This window comes from Mastigoproctus giganteus, chromosome 9 (assembly GCF_048544385.1).
Source record: "Mastigoproctus giganteus isolate SK-2022 chromosome 9, ASM4854438v1, whole genome shotgun sequence".
In the NCBI taxonomy this organism is placed as follows: Eukaryota; Metazoa; Arthropoda; class Arachnida; order Uropygi; family Thelyphonidae; genus Mastigoproctus; species Mastigoproctus giganteus.
Window position 1 is genome coordinate 82,142,586 of NC_143583.1, and position 20,229 is coordinate 82,162,814.

At 34.7% G+C, this 20,229-nt stretch overlaps 1 protein-coding gene across 1 annotated transcript in view; it reads right to left on the reverse strand.

Annotated features, from left to right (window-relative positions):
• The window catches only part of LOC150080491 (glycerophosphocholine cholinephosphodiesterase ENPP6-like), an 88,186-nt gene that overhangs the window by 14,517 nt on the left and 53,440 nt on the right, over positions 1–20,229 (reverse strand). The window contains exons 4-6 of the mRNA XM_090381314.1: positions 18,783–18,944; positions 10,445–10,588; positions 6,628–6,739 (exon numbers count right to left, since the gene is read on the reverse strand). Of these exons, the coding sequence (XP_090237440.1) occupies positions 6,628–6,739; positions 10,445–10,588; positions 18,783–18,944 (418 nt within the window). The remainder of the gene's footprint in view (positions 1–6,627; positions 6,740–10,444; positions 10,589–18,782; positions 18,945–20,229) is intronic.

A 20,229-nucleotide genomic window follows, 5' to 3' on the forward strand; every position in this document is an offset into this window, starting at 1 on the left:
ATTCTCTACCATAGTCAGTGTAGTACCACAGAGTTGATACGTTGCTCTGGGGTTGCTGTTTCCCATATGTAGTACTTTACATTTGTCAATGTTAAACTTCATTTGCCACCTCTCAGCCCATCTGCTCAACCTTTCCAGATCCTGTTGCAGCAGCAGCATAGTGTCAGTAGTGTCCTTGACAACCCTGCCAACCTTCGTATCATCTGCAAACTTGGACATTAAGCTTGATATACCATCATCAATATCATTTATAAATACAGAAAACAATAAAGGACCCAATACTGAACCCTGAGGGACTCCACGAATAACATTAGTCCACGATGAGCAGTGTCCATTGATTACCACTCTCTGTGTCTTCTCCCCCTCAACCACCCCTTTATCCATAGTAGCAATTTACCTCCAATGCCACACTGCTCCAATTTGTGCAGCAGTCTTCCATGTGCAACAGTATCAAAAGCCTTTCTAAGGTCCAAGTATATAATATCAAAGTTATTCCCTGCATCCAGTTCTTTTGTGACTGCATCATAGTATCCAATCAAATTGGTCAGGCAAGACTTCCCCTTAACAAAACCATGCTGTGTCCGAGCTATAACTGAAGTCTTGTCTAGATGATCCTGCAGTGCTTCTTTAACCAGTGCCTCCATTAATTTTCAGGGAACAGAAATTAAACTCACAGGTCTATAATTACTTGTGTCAGCCTTTGATCCTCCTTGGGAATTGGGGTCACATTTGCACATCTCCAATCCATGGGTACCTCCCCTGAGTCCAAGGAAGCTCTCATAATTATGGCTAAGGGTTTGCTTACTTCCTTTGCTGCCTCCTTTAATATAACTGGATAGATCCCATCCACCCCCAGGTGCCTTTCTTGTGTTTATCTTCAACAATTTCTCCTCCACTTTACTCTCAGTTATTACAAGATTCTCTAGCTTACTGCCAGAGTTGAATACACCTCTGGCATTCCCCTCGCTGAATAACTCCTCATGTGTGAATGTCGATGCAAAATATTCATTTAGTTTGTTAGCTACCTGAGCAGGGTCATCAACAGTTGACACATCGATATCAAGTGGACCAATCTGATTCATCCCCTTCCTTCTAGAGTTTACATAAGTAAAGAACTCTTTGCTGTTTTTCTTCGTATCTCTTGCCAAGGATCTCTCGTAATCTGCCTTCGCCTGCCTAACCTCCTTTGTAACTTGGTTACAGATCAACTTGTATCTATCATAGGCTTCTGTGTCACGTGTTAATTTGTATGTATCCCATGCATTTTTCTTCTCTGCTCTTTGCCTCATTAGTTCATCTAACATCCATTTAGGCCTAAACCTTGAACAATATTTCTTAGTTGGTATGTAAAGCCTAGTAGCTTGCAAGATAAGTTCTTTGAATGCTTCCCATTTTGAATTTGCTGTTGGTAAAATCATCAGTTGATCCCACTGTATAGAATTGAAATACTGTCTCAGTCCATCGTAGTCGCCTTTACGAAAGCAATAACCCTTCTCTTTACCCCTAATGGTAGTTACCTCTTTGAGTAACTCCCACTTCAGAACATTGTGATCACTGCCACCTAGTGGTTCATTTATCTGCAGATTCTTAATGCATGAAGAATCACTACTGATAATCAAATCAAGAGTATTACTCCCTCTGGTTGCCTCCCGAACATGCTGATGTAGAAAACAATCATCCAATAAATCCACAAAAGCCTTGCTAGTGTGTGAGTGACCAGCCCCCAAATTCCTGTCAATATCTGGGAAATTAAAATCCCCCATTATAAGACTCTCTGATTTACTGGCCCACTCTATTTCTCTGTACCGTTTCTTACTATACTCATCAGAGTCATTAGGCCTATAGCACACTCCTACTCTCAATTTTGATCTCCCAATGCTTATGTCACACCAAACTGACTCGACACTGCACTGTCCAGCGATGTCGACTGGCTTCACTTCCTTAGATTTTATGTGTTTCTTAACTAATAGCATAACCTTAGAAATCTACAATGAAAAGAAAAAAAGCCACCGTCCAGTCATCCATTAATATGCTCTTTTGTAAGGTTGAGCGGCTGACCCCTTCTAAATCTCCACAGCCCTCGACCTCCGCAGCAGCATACTTATCAGCTGAAGACGTCGGTTCTGGCAATGATGCTTGAGAGGTAAAACTTACTGATGTTATGCCTGTCTCCTCTCTTTTTTTCTAATTTTCTAATTTTGAAAATTTTTTAAATTGCATGTCTTTGTAATTTTTCCTGCGCATGAGATAAAAAATTGAATAAATACAATAAATAATTCTATTCACATGTTCGTTGAACATTTCTTTTTTGATTCAATCAATTCAGTGAGCACAGTTGCGAGTGATGCACAAGCATGAGGGAAATTCCAACTTGCATAGCATTCCATGGAATGCAACCCTTATGTAAGTCGGGGAGTTCCTGTATACCCTGGGCTTTTGCATTTCTTCTCTGTTCAATAAATTAAAAGTGACTTTTGTAATCCATGGCTTCCTGATCTTTGACCTTTTTTCTAATGTATATATTTGCTGAATCCTTAAGAATGCTTTTTGTATTTTCCCACATTCCTCAGGCAGCATATCGTCATCTAGTTCTAATAGAGCTTGAAAACGATTGCCTGTTTCAAGTATATAATTGTTTGGAATATTTTCTACATCCAGTCGTCTAGGAAAAACCTTATTCATGATCTTTTTCTGCTTCAGCTTGAGAATGATGTGGCATAGCTGATGATCACTGCCATAATCTGCTCCAGGAAGTGTTTTTGCTGTGATTACACTGGAATGCCATCTTTGCTGCATAAGGATGTAATCAATCTGATTCTTTGTTTTATGCTCAAGAGATTTCCATGTGCAGAGCCTTCTTGGGTGCTGCTGAAAGCAGGTGTTACATATGACAAGATTGTTCAGATGACAAAATTCAATTAAACTTTCACCCCGTTCATTTCTAATGCCAAGACCAAACCTACCCCATTCCAGACTAGAAGAAACTGTCTTGCCTACTTTTGCATTTAAATCACCCATGAGTATCAAAACATCCTTTTTTGGGACCAGATCAAGAGCTGATTGGGGATTTTTATAATAAACGTCCATATCTTCCTCTGTGGATGCTAGTGTATATGCAACTAAAACTGTGAGATTTACTGGCTGGCTCTGAAGTCTAACTGCCATCATTCTACTATTAATAGAAGTGAATCTGAGAAGAGACCTTGAACGTTCCTTATTCAAAATTACAGCAACACCATGTTCTTTTACTTGGTCACTTCAGAAAAAACAACCCAAAACCCATTTCCAGTTTTGAAATGACCTTGTCCAGTCCACATGACTTTGGTTGCTCCTAAAATGTCAATTTTATACCTATTCATTTCATTGATGATCATATCCATCTTGCCTTCTTTTAAACTTTTCACATTCCATGTGGACATTTACTCTCTTCTTTCTTAAATTTAATTTTGCAGGGCACATAGTGGCATCCGAGATCTGGTTAACAGCAGTTTTTGGAGTTGTTTTTGTTGTGGTCTTTGTGGCATTGGATAACGTGGTGGTATGCCATTGCCTACAACATGGCCGATTTTGAAAGGGGCTGGCTTTACTCTCAGGAAGAGGCATCATGTATCCCACGAGATGCTTGGGAAGAGAAAGTTGACTACAGCAGAGCCCCGCTTATTGCAGAAAGGCTGTAAACAGCCTTTCTGTAATTGTATGTTTCGACATGAAGTACTCTGAACAGTGCAGATAGGCTGCTAGGACAGCTCATGAGGTTCTATCGATGATGCACATGAATTCTGCTAGCAGGGACAAAGGGCCGATTATTCCATTGCATAAAGCAATGGTTGGACTGCATCTTGAGTACTACATACAGGTCTAGAAGCCTCATTTTAGAATGGATGAGAATGAAGAATAATATGCAAAGAAGAACAATAAGATTAATCAGGGACACAAAAGGGTATTTTTTACCAAGAAGACTTCAATTCTGAAAATTGCAGCACCTGGAAATAGCCCTTGTGAGGAGATATGATCAAGGTATTTAAGGCTTTAAATAGATAGTGTAAAGCAAATGCTAATGGCAACCTTATTCCATTTTGGATAACACACATAAGAGGACATAAAATTAAGGTGAAAAAGGATGGTTGCAAGATGATGTACAAAAATTTGCTTTCAGCCAGAGGGTAACTGATTATGGGAACAAACTTCCATTTGGCATTGTGGAAGTAGATACAGTCGGTCCTCGTATAACACGTGTTTGCATTACACGATTTATAAATAGGGGAACGTTATCTTATATAACACGAACCGAATTCGCTTATGCACGATTCGCCTTTGTGTTTACAAGAAATGGCAGTCGAACGCGGAATCACCCCAACCGAACGCAACACGATAGGAATGAAGAAGATTCTGAAAATGTATTTATGTTTTTTATATCAGTGAAGGGGAAACACATTTCACCATAATAACGTAAAAACCAACACAATTCCAGCTATCGATATAATCGCAAATGCAATTAGATGGAGTTTACTACCAGTTTATAACAGGTTCCACTAGCAGAAACGAAACTGGAAATTGTTTTTATTGTTTTATGGTAGTAACCCCCAGAAATGTGCTTTAGTAAAATGTGGGGTGTTAATAGTGTATCTCGGCCTTTACGGTGTTGTTTATTCAGTTGCTACACGGGCGCAGCTTTGTTTATGTGTATCAAGCGTGCCTCCTCGTTTTGTAATTGTGCTTTATTCCCTAAAAATTAGTAAAATACTTAAAAGGTGTGAAAAGGAAGAGTCCTGGCTAAGACACTGCAGATTGCAGATTCAGAGAGAAAAAAAAAAAGCAATAACGATAAACAGAGGCGGACTGGGTCAAAAATTCTTACCCGGGAAAACTTATAGTGGCCTCATACTACGGTTTATGGCCAAAATCACACCGGCCTCTGGCCCACCGTGGTTTCCCCCGTAAGGCTTATGGCCAGTCCGCTTCTGTCAATAGAGAAAAAATATGAAATTGTGAAACGCTTTGAGCGAAATGAAAGACCATGTTATATTGCACTTGCTACAGACCTAAATGAGGCAACGCCGAGAATTACAAAGAATACGGAGAAAATAAAAACAACTTTCATAGCGGGAACAACTCAAAGTGTAATTAAAATCCATTAGATTAAGACACAAAGAATTGGAAGAGATGGAACGGCTGTCATCTCTTTGGATAGAAAATCAAACAAAAAGCAAGTTTGCTTACGATAGAAGCAAAAGCATTAGCAATATTTTATTACGACTTACGTATTATAATTTATACTTACGTATTATAAAATACGTAAGTATTTTATTACGACTATTTTATTTAATATAATTTTTTTACGAATAAATTACGTATTTTATTCGTAAAATACTTTTTTAGTATTAAAAAATACTAAAAATACTTTATTATAATATAATATTTTTATTACGTATTTTAATCGTTATAAAATACGTAAGTATTTTATAACGATTAAAATTACCCGATTATTTATTGTGTTTGGTAATGTTTTGGTTCCAAATGTGTGTTCAATCTTGGGTGGTCGGCACCTAACCCCACTTTTCCCATAGGGCCTGTTGTTTATATTGCACGATTTTGCATTGCACGAGGATTTCTAGGAACGCAACTATCGTGCTATACGAGGACAGACTGTAGTTTGATTAAATTTAAGGAAGAATTAGAAAATTGTTAGAGATGATTTATATAGATGAATTTTTTTTTTTTTTTTTTTGATGATGCTATATAAGCTTGCTTCTTTGCATCATTTTTCAGTACTAATACTAAACATGCAAGAAAACATTGGGTGAATATGGTTACATTAACTCTCCTGTGTTTCTTTCTCACTTCCTATTTGGTTATCCTCTGGTCCTTTTCTAATATCCATTAATCTTCTTTAGTGTTTTTTTGTTATAAATCCATTTAAATGACTATGGTTCTTCTGGAAAGTGGGGTACATGTTAATTATCTGAAATAGAATATTTAGTGCTTCTATAAACCTTTACTATTAAAAATAAGACAAATAACTGCAGAAAACTAGAATGCGGTATCCAGTGGTACAGTAAATACAGGACTTAATTCACAGAGATCAATTAAACATTAAAGAAGGAGAAAAAAAATTCACCCAATAGGTAGACATATTACTCAATTAAGCAAAATTATAACAATATTGCACCAATTAGGATCAAACTTGAAAATTAGAGGAAATATAGACTATTATAACACAAGGTATATAAGAAATATAGGATATGCTTCAAATATAGGGAAATATAGAAAAAAAAATACAATAGCAGAAGTATTTATACCACTATGAAACCATATATCATAACAGGTCTGAAAATTGAAATTTTTAGTTCTCATATTCGTAATGTCATATATTTTGTTCAACGAATAAATGATAATTTTACTCTCATAAGTAAAATAGTACCATTATTTAAAATTTACAGGTCTTATAATAAAAATTTTCATTATTTCATAAAGAAGCAACAAAAGTTCTCAAAAGAATGATCTCAAAAGTTTGGAAGTTAATATTACAAACAATCATGCAAAACCTTTATATTTATACTGCTTTAGTCTTTTAAGAATAAAAGTCTTAACAAACACATATAAAAATAAGTGACACCATTTACTAACCTGGTCCAGTGGCATAGAAAATGGTTCTCATATCTTTAACCTTAATTGGATCATATCCATGATTAGCAACAATTTTAGCTTCAGATGCTCTTTGGTTGAATTTTTGAGAAAGCTGAAAAAAAAATTTTTATATCATTAAAATTATGAAATAGTGTAAATTTTTAATTTCTTTTATATGAAAGATGAAAAATATGCGGGATCATTAAGAAAGTCACGTTAGTATATTTTATGGGTAACTGAAATAAATAAAATTTAATTACAGTTGTGCAATGAATTAGGCTGTTGGACACAATGGGAATTCACCACCGTTGGATTCAGGGGAGGTCCCACAGACTGGAGCTGTGCAAATGTATCCCCAATTTACAAAGGGGATTAAAGGGTGGCAAGTAATTATAGACCTGTTAGTTTACCTTCTTGTTCCAGGGAAAATAATGGAGTCACTCGGAAAAGAAGAAATGCAGGATCATCTAGACAAGGCTGCAGTTATACTTCAAACACAGCATGGATTTGTTACGGGGAAATCTTGTCTGACCAGTTTTATTGGATACTATGATGTGGTCACAAAGCATAAACATAATTTAGATATCATATACTTGGATTTCAGGAAAGCTTTTGATACTGTTGCACATGGAAGCATACTGTACAAATTGGAGGATTTGTACAGGATTCATGGACTAATGCTATTAGTGGAGTCCCCCAGTGTTCGGTGTTAGGCCCATTGTTGTTTTCTATATTTATCAATGATATTGATAATCAATGATTTTTATATCATTAAAATTATGAAATGGTGTAAATTTTTAATTTCGTTTATTTTGCATATCAAGCTTAATGTCCAAGTTTGCAGATGATACAAAGTTGGTAGGGTGGTTAACAACAATAATGTCAGTATGTTACTGCAATGCTAGAAAAGTTGGGCAGATGGGCTGAGAAATGGCAATTGAAGTTTAACATTGATAAATGCAAAGTACTGCATATGGGCAGCAGTAACACCAGAGTAATGTACCAACTGAGTGGTACTACACTAAGGGTAGTTGAAAATGAAAAAGATATGGAGGTAATTGTGCAATAGGATATAAAGTTCTCTGAGCAATGCAAACAGGCTGCCAGGACAGCTCATGGATTTTGTCAATGTTATAAAAGAATTTTTCAAGCAGGGATAAGGAAGTGATTATCCCATTGTATAAGGCAATAGTCAAGCTAAATCTTGAGTACAGCATACAGGTCTGGGGTCTCATTTTAGGAAGGATGTGGAGATGCTAGAACGAGTACAAAAAATGGTAACGAGATTGGTGAATGGAACAGAGGTGCTCTTACCAAGAGAGGCTTCAGTTCTGCAAACTGTGGTGTCTGGAGACTGGGCACCAGTGAGGTGATCTGATTGAGGTGTTTAAGTCTTTGAATGGATTGAGCAAGCCTTGAGAAAAGTAGAGTTAGGACTGTGGAACCCTTTAGTTCCGATCAGGATTCTTCAGCTTGAAGTTGTGCTGTGGTCTTTGTCATTGTTAGTGAGCATCCAATTCAGTGTCCATCTGCATCCGGGTTCTGTTTAGAGTAGTAAGGATTCTTCTCCTGCATTTGAAGAGTCTGTCTGCAAAGTCAGCAAACGAGGTGAACTTTTGAGGAGTTGAGATGAGATTTTTGACATTTTCTTGATCATATACTTCAGTGATTATTTGTAGTTGAGCTCTTAGGTCCTGATAAATGTGGCATGGGAAAATTAGGTGATTGACTGTCTCTGGTGATCCACACAGGCTGAGAGGTGAGTCTGTCAGTCCAAAAGAGTACAACTTGGAGTTTATACTGCCATGTCCAGTTAGCAAAAAAAATAGGTAAGTCTAGGCCTCAACCATGTAGCATATTGTTTGTCGAATATTTTAGCTTCTGGTAGGAATTCATATGTGGTTCTTCCTAGCGCTGAGACAGTCCACTGCCTTTTCCATTAATTTGTCATTTCTTCAATTATTCTCTTGTTGTCTTCTTTAGGTGACATGTTCAGGTTTATTGCGTAGTCTCCATTTCATGCAGGGAGGTTCTTCCTTCTGTAGTATTGAAGATGGTGGAAGGCTACCTCACGTTGTATCAGTACTTACCACATATGACCTCGGGTGCAACTGTGGACTGTTCTGCAGGCTCTCGAGATTGGAAGAAGAAAAAATCTTTTGCATTATATATATTAGACTATACCATCACACTTGAAAGTTATAACTTAATTATAATTTATAACAAAATTATCCAACTAATGCTAACCTAAATGATTCAAACTAGAGCCAACTATTTACCACAATTAAAAAAATTTGAACTCCCCTACAACTCACTTCATAACTATAACAATGGTGACAAGATTCAAATGATACAAAGGTTCTATGTATATTAAGTAGCAACCTATAATATCTCTAACTAAATTAAAAAATAAATTAATCAGCATGACTAGGCCTATAAAGCTACTTATACAGTATGATTTAATATGACAATCAAATCAATAAAATCGGCAAAATTTTTCGAAAACTTATCCTGGTGCTGAAAATTCTTTGACTAACACATGGATACTCTCTTAGTGGTATATGGCACTGTTTTAAACTCTTCGGTTTTCAAACTAACCATGGCAAATATGCTTCTTTCCCCAAGAAAAAATCTCTCTTTAATTTTGACCCACTCATTAATCTATCTAGAAAAACTTGGGAGTCTACTACTTTCACACTAAACTTAATTTTTAATCTCATACCAATTTTATTTAAAAGCTCTATCACTCCGGAAGAAGTGATTACTGAGACAACAGCTTCTATATGCATTAGGTAAGATAATTTTTCTCTTTTATAATAGAGCCCATATTCTATTATCTATGAAGTGTGGATGATAAATTTGGTCAACCGCTTTGGAAATTATAGGTCTACCTTCTGACTGGTATTGAATTCTAACCTGAGCTCACCTTAAAACTAGCCACCAATATGCCATCTTCCACTCCACAATGAAAGACATACTGAACTGGGCTCCTTTAAAGACACTTATGCAGATCAAATCTCTTAATTCTACTTCCAACCTCTTGTCTTCAATTGAAAGGCCAAAAATATTTTGGAGAAAGGCATGTGACTCTAAGATGCAATAGGAAATTCCTTAATTCCTCCATTAACAGAATCTTCACAGTACAAAGATTATTCATTATTCCATCCTCAGGCTTATTCCAAATGTTAACATTGACATTTCACTATTTTTAGAACCTAATCCTTAAAGAAAAGAAATTGAGAAAACTATTCTGTATATTAATAACAACACTTAGTTTGATGAATACCTTTGTAGTAATAATTATTTAGTTGTAACTTCTTTTTCAGTTGTAACTCTCCACATTATAAATACTCTTGTTAATTACCATTTGCTAATTTTGTGATCTGACATATCTGTTTATTTCTATTTTATAATATAATGTAAATTAGTAGTCTGGTATTTTTGTAAATTTTATTGACATTTATTTGCTGTAAACTCTTCTAACTTCTGTTATACAGGTTAAGCTGTTATGGATAAATGTTTTATACTTTTTCTTGTGCAAAGAAAAATTATAAAGCATTTATCCATATCATAAAATTATAAACTTTACTGATGATGCTGCTTTTAAGTTTATTTTCAGGGTGGGAGAGGATGGATATTTCTAGTTGTCTTATATTTTGTTTCAGGTGTCACAAAATAGCTGCATCATGTGATGGTACCCTCTTGTAAACTGATATTTATTTTATTTATTTATCACATTTACACAGTAAGATAACTAGATTCAAATGTTATCTATTATGCATCAAAACTTTTCATATCTCTTATACAAGCAATTTACCTTTTGTATTACATAACCATCATCTGCAAGAAGTATAATTGGAAGAATTAAATTACTACCACCTAGGCCATATTTTGCAGATAATTCTTCTTTAAGGAATATCTGAAGTCCCTTAATGTTAGCTGTCTTCAAGTCTGTATACACCTGTCAAAGATAAAAGGAATTCCACAGACACGCACAAAATGAAATACTATATGTATACAATAGGATTAAAACAAACAAAACATAGGGTACACCGTTATTATGATTAAAATTAATTTCATTATTTTCCTTACTAGGTAGAACCAAAAATCTATTTTGATTATCACTTATAACAAGTGGTAGATCAAGGCCCTCTGGCAGCCTCCTAGGAACTGAGACTTTGGAGTAACGTTGCCTGCAGATGTACCGCCCACGTGGACTATATGGCTGCATGTCATATGATTACATATCTGAAAAGCCTCATACATATAATGATTACATATCTGAAGGGTTTTGTAAAGTCATGGTACCTGTGTGTACCAGTGAACCTTACAATAAAGATATTTATTTATTTAAAACCAGCTACCTGAAGTCTCAATAGCTATCCAGATAGCTGCTTCTCTTATAACACTGGCACTTACTTTATAACAAATCAAATGTTTTACTATAGGCAACCCCTGTATAACACGGTACTTCTACAACACAGTTTTGCTCTAACACAATTGATAAATTGCACAATCCTCGCTCAACATGGTTTCGCTCTAACACGGTTAGAGAATTTCAGTAAACCTCGTATAACAGGGTAATTTTCAGCTTTTATGCAGGGGAAACCCTGCTATTATGTTGGATGTAATTTTTCAGCATTTCCACTCTTTTTTGAATCCCTGCTGTTGACTTCCTAGTCAAAACAAAAATTATTGAGAAATCCCTGTATTTTATTTTGTGTTATGTTCTTTGGTATTGAACTTGTGGAAAAATCTAGATTTAAAAGTTTTATTACTATTGGATAGCACACCAGGCCATCCAAAAGATTTAAGTCATCCAAACATTGAAGTTATACTCTTACGACCACAGTTGTACTAGGTTAATATAACTTGTTTCATTCAACCATTAGATCAAGGCATTATATCCACCTTTAAAACTGATTACATCAGAAAATCGTTACAATGGATTTTGGAAAAAAATGATTCCGAATCTATTGAAGTAATGGAGGCATGGAAACATTTCTCAATTGTGGACTGTATCAGAATTATAGCATTATCACTGAAAGAAGTAAAACCAAGTGTATGTGGAAAAATGTATGGCCAGAGTCAGTTTATTCAGAAAATATGATTGAACGGGCAGAAAACGGAATCAGTGTGATAGTAGAACTTCCTATGTGGGGAGGAGGGGAAGGTTTTGATGATATGACTACTGACGTTCTCGTGGGTAGCACAGTTGATAGAATCGCCTTCCTCCCCACACTGGCTGGAAAATACCCGAGTTCAAATCCCGATGAAGGGAGAAATTTTTATGGGTCTTTTTCACAATGTGGCTGAGTTAGATGGGCTTGGGCGAGGGTAGCATGTTTTTTCTCTCAGAAACTGGAGTTTTTCGTCCCGCAAAACAGAAAATTGACCTCAGGACATAAGCAATTTATAGAAAATATACACAGAGTAACATGGCCTTAGTCGCTGATGCTCCTAAAAAAACAAAAAAAGATATGATTAATGAAAAAGTTCAAGAATTACTGGTAGAAAAAGAAGCCGGTGTAGCAGATTTGGTGCAAATGGCATCGGAGTTAAAATCAAATCAATTCAGATGATATCACAGATAAAAATTCTAAACTTCTAAATTTACACTAAAAAGTATAGGGGAAGGCATAAAGTTAGCCGGAACAATTAGAATCTTATTTTTTGAATGCAGATTTTTGAATGAAAGGAGCCCAAAGTTCAAAAGGGAGTTTCAAAAATGCTAAGTTCCATATCATTATTATTATTAGCTATATGGTGCAAGGAAGCCTGAGACTTATGCTGCACCAGCCAAAAAAAAAAAAAAAAAAAAAAAAAAAAAAATTCTGAATTACTTTGAGAGAGAGAGAGAGAGAGAGAGAGAGAGAGAGAGAGAGAGAGAGAGAGAGAGAGAGAAGTAGAAGGGAATCACCAAGAAAGAGAAGAATGGTGATATCCAGCTCAGGACCCTGGGTGTGCCAAGCCCATACTCACCAGATGTGAGCCCCTGGGGTTAAATATATGATGAAATTCACAAAGATTTATCAAGCAAAAGCAAACAAACCCAGATTACTGATTTTTTTAAAGAGAGCAGAAGATATACAAAATCTAGAATGGTGCATTTTTGTTAGCTTTGTTAACATTTTTTAATCAAATAGTGTAATTTTGTTAGCTTTTGGAACGTAACCCCCTTGTACTTTTTCTTAGTCCCATATAACACGGTTTCGTACAACACAACATTTTACAGGAACCTAATAACCATGTTATACGAGGGTTACCTGTATTTCTCCTTGATACTAATGTAGTTTTAATAGTACATATATTTGCAAAATCACCTGTTCAACTTGGCCAAAATTTAGGTTGGATTGTCAGTTATATCTCCAGTTTGATCTTTGCAAGAGGCTTATCAAATTTACAATATGCTTCTTTGCATTCATATAAGAAGATGAACTCCTTTTCCTCATTCTTCTCTCTCTTCACCAAACATTTTTCGCACTCAGATTTGGCAAGTCGTACCCATCAGTAGCAGTGCCATCCCATGGTTTTAAGCCTCTCGTCATCAATTTTGATATTTTTCTTTTGCAGTACTTCTCAAGTGGAATGAATGTGTTTATGGTCTCCAAGATAAATCCCTTAAACACTTCTCATAGGTATTGAACAGCATATAATAATTCCAGTTAGCAGAACTCAAAAACTACCCAAGTCCACCATAGATCACCCTTCTGTAATTAAAACCATGCCCTTTCCCTTTGACCACTGAAATTTCCTTCGTTACCACATATTTTATGACATTATGATCATTCCATGCTATCAGTTTCTGAACTGTCATATTTTTGATACTGTTTGGATTCTTGGTGAGAATTAGGTCAAGGATATTTAGCCGCCCCTGTGCTTTCTCTAACATGTTGAAATACATATCATTCATCTGGCTGATTCCAGGAACTATGCCTTACACCTGCTGTGTGTACTGCGTACAATTTTCAATCTGTAAGAGAGAAATTAAAGTTGCCTACAATGATGTAACTAGCTCTTGCTTGCCCACTAAAGTTCCTTAAGAGAATTTTTATCACACTTGTTTGGAATCATTTAACATGTACCACCCCCTCCTCTTCACTATCATCTTTCCTTTACCACTAATCATCTCATATTACATGGATTCAAAATATGCCTGGCCTTGATCAGGTTCTGGGAACCATCTTGTTGCTTTCAAACAGCATAATTTTCCCACCCCTTTATGCCTCTCTATTTCTTCTGAACACACTGTATTCACCATAATGAAATTTGTTTATCCTCTATCTCAGGATGGCACCACATTTTAGCCATTCCCACAGTATCAACATCAGTGAACTGATCGAGAGCTCAACTTCACTCATCTTATTTACAACACCACCAGCATTGCTATATAGACATGTTAAATTTTGTTTTTGTACTATCCAAATACATCCCTTATAGTTATTTACCCAAGTCTTTCTCTGTACCATGTAACTGCTGGAAACTGTTGCTAATTCACTGGGTTTTACAGCATGATCCATATTTATTTAACAAATAATCTACAGTTCATTTACAATTAATGTTATTAGCTCCACATTAATAATGTTCTGTTTACTGCCCTATAAAACTGACAATCTGTTGGTAACATCATAAATTTTAGCTTCTGGCAGACATATCCTGGGTTTAGCTTCTGGCAAACATATCCTGGTTTTAGCTTCACCCCATCCTTATTATAAAAAATGTTTTTCATTTCCCTAGCAATCAAGTTACCCAATAAAATTGTCCTTTTGAACCAAAGTGTGCACTTGATTCTCCCCTGTGCCCTCAATTGGGAGTTTATCACCTGGCAGGTCACTACATACTTGAATCCAAGGAGAGTCCAAATTTTATTTGTCCATAGGGTATCTGCTCACTTCTTCAGTGATTCAGTTTCATTTAGCAATTCACAAAGGTTCAATTTTAGATTCGTACATTCCTCACATCTGGCATACACAAGACAATTATCAGTGGAACTAAGATTGCCTGCTAGATTGTCTTTGGAATACACACTGCATGCTGTACAAGAGATGACCTCATGATGCACAGTGGATATTGTAGCCAGCCACCATTATTAAGGTAAAAATTAAAATTACAAATTATTGAAGAATTAATATTACAAAATATTTCAGTATTTAAATTAAAAAAAATTTTAAAAAATGAAATTTAGTAGATAAAAATTAACCAGTTATCAAAACTTAAGAATTTAAACTTACAAAATACAAAAAGAAAACATATTACAAGAATTAACTTTACAAAAATAAGAAATTAAATTTACAATATATTACATAAAATTTTTATGTAATTTCAAAAATCTGAAATTACATAAAATTAACTCTAAAATTAAATAAAAAATTTGAGAAATTAAATGTACAAACTTAGAACAATGAAGCAAATTAATCTGCTGCTTATGTCTTAACCCAAACCTGGCACAATGCAAAAGCATCTAAGGGCATGCAAAGATTTATATTAAATGAACCAACAACAAAAGTTTCACACAACTGCATTAACAATACAACCCTTTCCACAATGCAATGATAGGTTTAATCACCATAATCCCCTATAAACCACTTGCTTCATTTTGAGTGGCATATAGGCTAAATATACAAGCAATTTCCAAATTACAGATAAGCAAACAAAAAATACATCAAAGACATTATAATTTTGCTACGCTACAACCTCAACATAACATGCATGAATGAATAATCTTTTTCTTTCTCTTATTTTGCCAAATGTAAAGATGAATTATTCACAAACAAGACAAGCTCTAAAATTTGTTTAGAATGTGTCTGGTAAATACTTTAACATCATCCTAATGCTTCATATACAAATTATAAGACCCAGAAACTCTGAAAGTTCTCCATCTCAATTAACACAAGCCTATGATGGTTTTATTTTCTTTAATTTTTATTTGCTGATTAACGATTCCTGCACACTGATTCCAAAAATTGTATATAATTTTTTTCCATCAAGTACAGATTTTTCACAGAATATCACGTTGACTTCCACTTAAGTGAGCCACTGAAACTGGATCATATTTCAATGTGTTTTATATGATGAAAACACGGCATAGATTTCTCTAGAACAACTGAAATGCAATTGTCTTCTTAATCATCACTGACTTTCATCATAATTCTGTTATGTGGCTTACATGTTCTCTGTGCAACAGAGCATGAAGTGAACAATGGACACAGAAACAATGGCAACACAGAGTTGGTCTGAAGCCAGGTACTAAAAATATTAAACTTGAATTAATTAAACATTAAAGTTTGTTTGACCTGAAAAAAATCTTAATACCCCCACTTTACACAAAACTGAGTCTGATGAAGTGGTTCATAAAAACCTCAGACAAAGGAGAAGAATGTTTCAAGTATCTATATGCTAGATTCATTGCTATTTCAGAAGCGAAATGTAAGAGGAGTTTTGTGATCTTCAGATAAGGCTATTTGACTGGATGAACAGTTTGAACGAACAACAAAGATTACTGAAAATAACATATAACTTGCCTTTAAGGACCTTAACAGTTTTTTTAGGAAATAAGTATCCAAATTACCACAAGTCCCTAATTCTTTCAAAAGTGGGCAATATCATTCACAGAATTCCCTTATTTTTAAAATGAAGAACATTATGGCAGTCCCACAAATCTGAAGAGTTGTAATTACTTCCCTACTGATAGCACAGCTTTAGGCTCCATTATAGGGTATGAACAAGGATGCTTCCATTGCATTGATATTAGAAGTGGCAGGATTCCATTTATGATGATGCAGAGGCTGAAAATCCAATCATGTTTTGTTTCTGAGATTTTTTATTTTGTTTTTTTTTTTGTTTTTTTATTTTATACCAAAGTTGTAAGACTACATGTAAGGCAATTTGTAAGCAGTTTGGAGGTCTACATCAAAAGCAATTTGCAGAATTGCTTTTGGTGTAGACCTCCATTTGATTTTACTCTTCTGCCCATTTATGTTTAAAGAAAATATTATTTCCACATTAGCATAATGTGAAGGAATTTAAAAAAAAGTACAGCTTTGAGACATTTGAAGTTTTGCTTTACTTGATCCTTGATCACATTTTTTAAAGAATGACAACCATTTTTCTTAGCAATGCTAAGAAAAAATGGCTACAAAATATGTGTGAAAAACTGGAAGCACTTCATTTTATTTCTTTAGTGGAATTCCCTTAAAAAAAAAGAAAAGAGTTGGTTAATTTCGAAAAAACTGCAGTCAGGGCCATGTTAACAGGGAAGCCTGGAAGCCAATATATCTAGGTGTTAGTTCTCAGGTGCAGCAAAATAAAATTATTACTGGGACCTTTCCATACAATTAGAGGTGGTATTTTTACATCTGACTCAACAAGGCATGACACAGTCCTGGCTGTGGTGGAAATTTTGCTTATATCTTAATTTTAAGTGAGCTTATATAAGAGCACAATCAACACATCCAATAATTAAACATGTCATGTATATTGCGCATTCATCTTTGTTATCACGGAAACCATTTTTGTTATGTGTCCATTCCTTTGAATAGCCTTCCTTATAAATATATTTATGCATAGTTTTTTACTGAATGGGGGAGAAAATATAATATTCAATACTCTATTTTATCAATAATTAAAATGTTTCTGCTTGCTGTAATTATTTTAAGTGTGAAAACAATACAATATTATGCCAATAAGTGGCACGATTAGCAAGTGGAATATATGATCCATATATTACAATATATGGATCATATAGCTTTATTACAATGTCCTTGCACTTTGACAATGTAAAATGTACACAAGTTGCTATTTATTATGATAATCTTAATTGTTTTGCTGAATTAGCACAATTATATATTATTATTTAAGATAATATATTTAGTTCAGAAAACTAGGTATGCATGAAAAAACAGAACAAAACAGCATTTCTGAAATGTTTTTGTGGACATCAGAACTTTATGCTCAATCTGGTCACTGGGATAAAAACAAGCAAAAAAAAAAAAAAAAAAAAGCCAGTTAATGTGCACAGTGAATTACATTTCAGGCATATTTTTTCTTAAATTAAATGAATATTTTTCTTTTACTGTGATTAATAAAAGTGAAAAGTAAACAGAGTTATCTCATCCATTAATTACTAAGATTATAAGATGAATGGAACAAATGCTGCTCTTATGAAGAAAGGCTTAAGTTTTGCATATTACAGTGTCTGGAGACTAGGCACTGGCGAGGTGATCTGATAGAGGTGTATAAAGCCTTGAATGGTTTGGGCATGCTCAATGCCGATGGGATTCTTCCTCTTGCTCAGAATAATCACCTGAGAGGGCATAAATTCAAATTGAGGAAAGACAGATGTAGGATAGATGTGTGGAAATTTGCCTTTAGCCAGTGGGTAGTTGGTTGGTGGAACAGACAATTTAAATTTAAGGCTCAGCTGGACAGGTATTTTGAATGAACGGAGGGGTGAAATGGGAGTGGGGTTTTTTTTTTTTTTTTTTTTTGGCTGATGCTGCATAAGCTTGCTTTCTTACATCATATGCCTCTACTAATGCTAATACTATAATGAACACTTAAACGTAAAGCATGCATAGACTGGCTAAAAGGTAACAATACTGCATTGAAACTACATTTAATATATGAATTTCTTTTTTACACATAAATTGTATGGAAAAACAAAATAAGTGGTGGATTTCCATTTGTCGAATGCCGACGAAATTTAGAACAGTTCAAAAAATATTTCTAAAAGGCCAAAATATAAAATTTAGCGAAAATCTGTACACTGGAGGTTGAGTTGTTATGTGTGGATGGACGGACAGATGAAGATAACAGGCACACATGCATATATGTATGCAAATGTACCTAAAAAAGATAATAGTTAAATATCCTATAGGGCAAAAACAGTAAGTACAATGATGGCCCATCAGTAGCAACATATTATCTACTACACTAAGAAGGCGAAAAATTTAGGATAAACAGTTTCCTGAAAGAGTATGAATGCAACATAGAGTACAAAAGAAGCAATCCCGAATTAGTATATAGCTTAATTTTGCAACTGGATTCTTAGTGAAGTATGCCACTTATATTCATAAGTAAGAAATAATTAAATAAAGAATACTGATTTTGCTTAAAAAAGTTCAGTACAAAAAAGTAATTGAAGGATTCTCCCATACCTTTACAATTTTATGTGCAGCTGGCTGTATCATAATAAATGGTCCTTTGTCCAAAACATACTGAATGTCGTTAACATCAATGTATGGCTCAATTTCAATTCGTGTCGTTTTGTCTTCTTCAGTAGTAGTCATTCCATGGTCTGACAAAATCATTAAGACCACCTAGCAATAGAAATATAATGAATGACTTTTATGAAACATATCTGAGAAAACAACTGTGTCAATAACATTAATTATCACTTCATAATATGGAATGAAATGTAAAATCTTTTTTAATAAAAATTTCGCTATTTCATATAGAAATATGATATAGCTGCCTTAGCTGATGGGATTAAAATAAAAAAAAAAAAGCACAATCATACTAAACAGTGAAAAAAATAGTGAACATTTGTACTGAAAAGAAAAAAAAAAAAAAAAAAAAAAAAAAGACACTTTTTATTCTCCAAGCCAATGTACACTATCCTAATAGAGTCCACTTGGGCAGTTTTTCCAGTAACTAAATTATGTACAACCACTAACTATAGTTTCCTGAAGTATTATGTTTCCATACTGCATTCAGTAAGTTACTTAACAGTAACTTGCACTATGGATTTAATCCAACTGTAAAGGGAATGGATTTTGTTTTTCGACAGGTGATTACAGTGGCCACAGAAATTTTGTAAATTCTTTTCAGTGGACCAATTAATGCTGTTAAAATATATAAATGCCAAATGGAAAACATTCAGAGAAGTAATCATAGAGGTTACTAAGTGTTTTATACCAACTACAAGAGGTACTGCTCAAGATTTAGACCAAAATACATGTCAGATGAACTGGTGAGCTTAGTGACAGAAAAGCAAAAATAAATGGGATTTTATATATAAGGTCATACAGAATCCTACAATAAGTATAAAGTAGTGTGTAATGAAACTTGCATTCATACTTTGGTTCAACAAGTTCAACTACTTCAACCAGATAATATGCAGACCAACCTGAAGCTTTCGTTGGAGGATTCTGCACAGTTGCTCTTTTAGGCTTTCTCCTCTATGTTGTGTGGGCTGACTCACTGGTTTTTATATGCTAAGGTATACTTAAAATGCACAACTTGCATATTTGGTTAACAGAAAACTTCTACTGTCTGAAAAGCAGAATTCTGTATTAATGTGTTTTAACACTATATAATCCCTTGAGTTTTTTGCAGACATTGTTTACCCTGTTTCTTTAAGTTCCTTTAAGTCTGTGCTCCCATCACGAAGGGAGGACCAGTCACGTGGCCGCTGCACTTACCCAGTGTAAATCCAATTGATTTTTAATTTTGATTCTTCTTCTTTTCCCTAAGCCTTATTCCCGTCCACACTGCATGACAAAATTAACAGAAAAAATGTTTAAGCCTACAGATTCTAGACATCATTTCATCTGGAGATAATGAGGAATGTAGTACCATCCATCCAGTGTCGCTGAAGGTGAA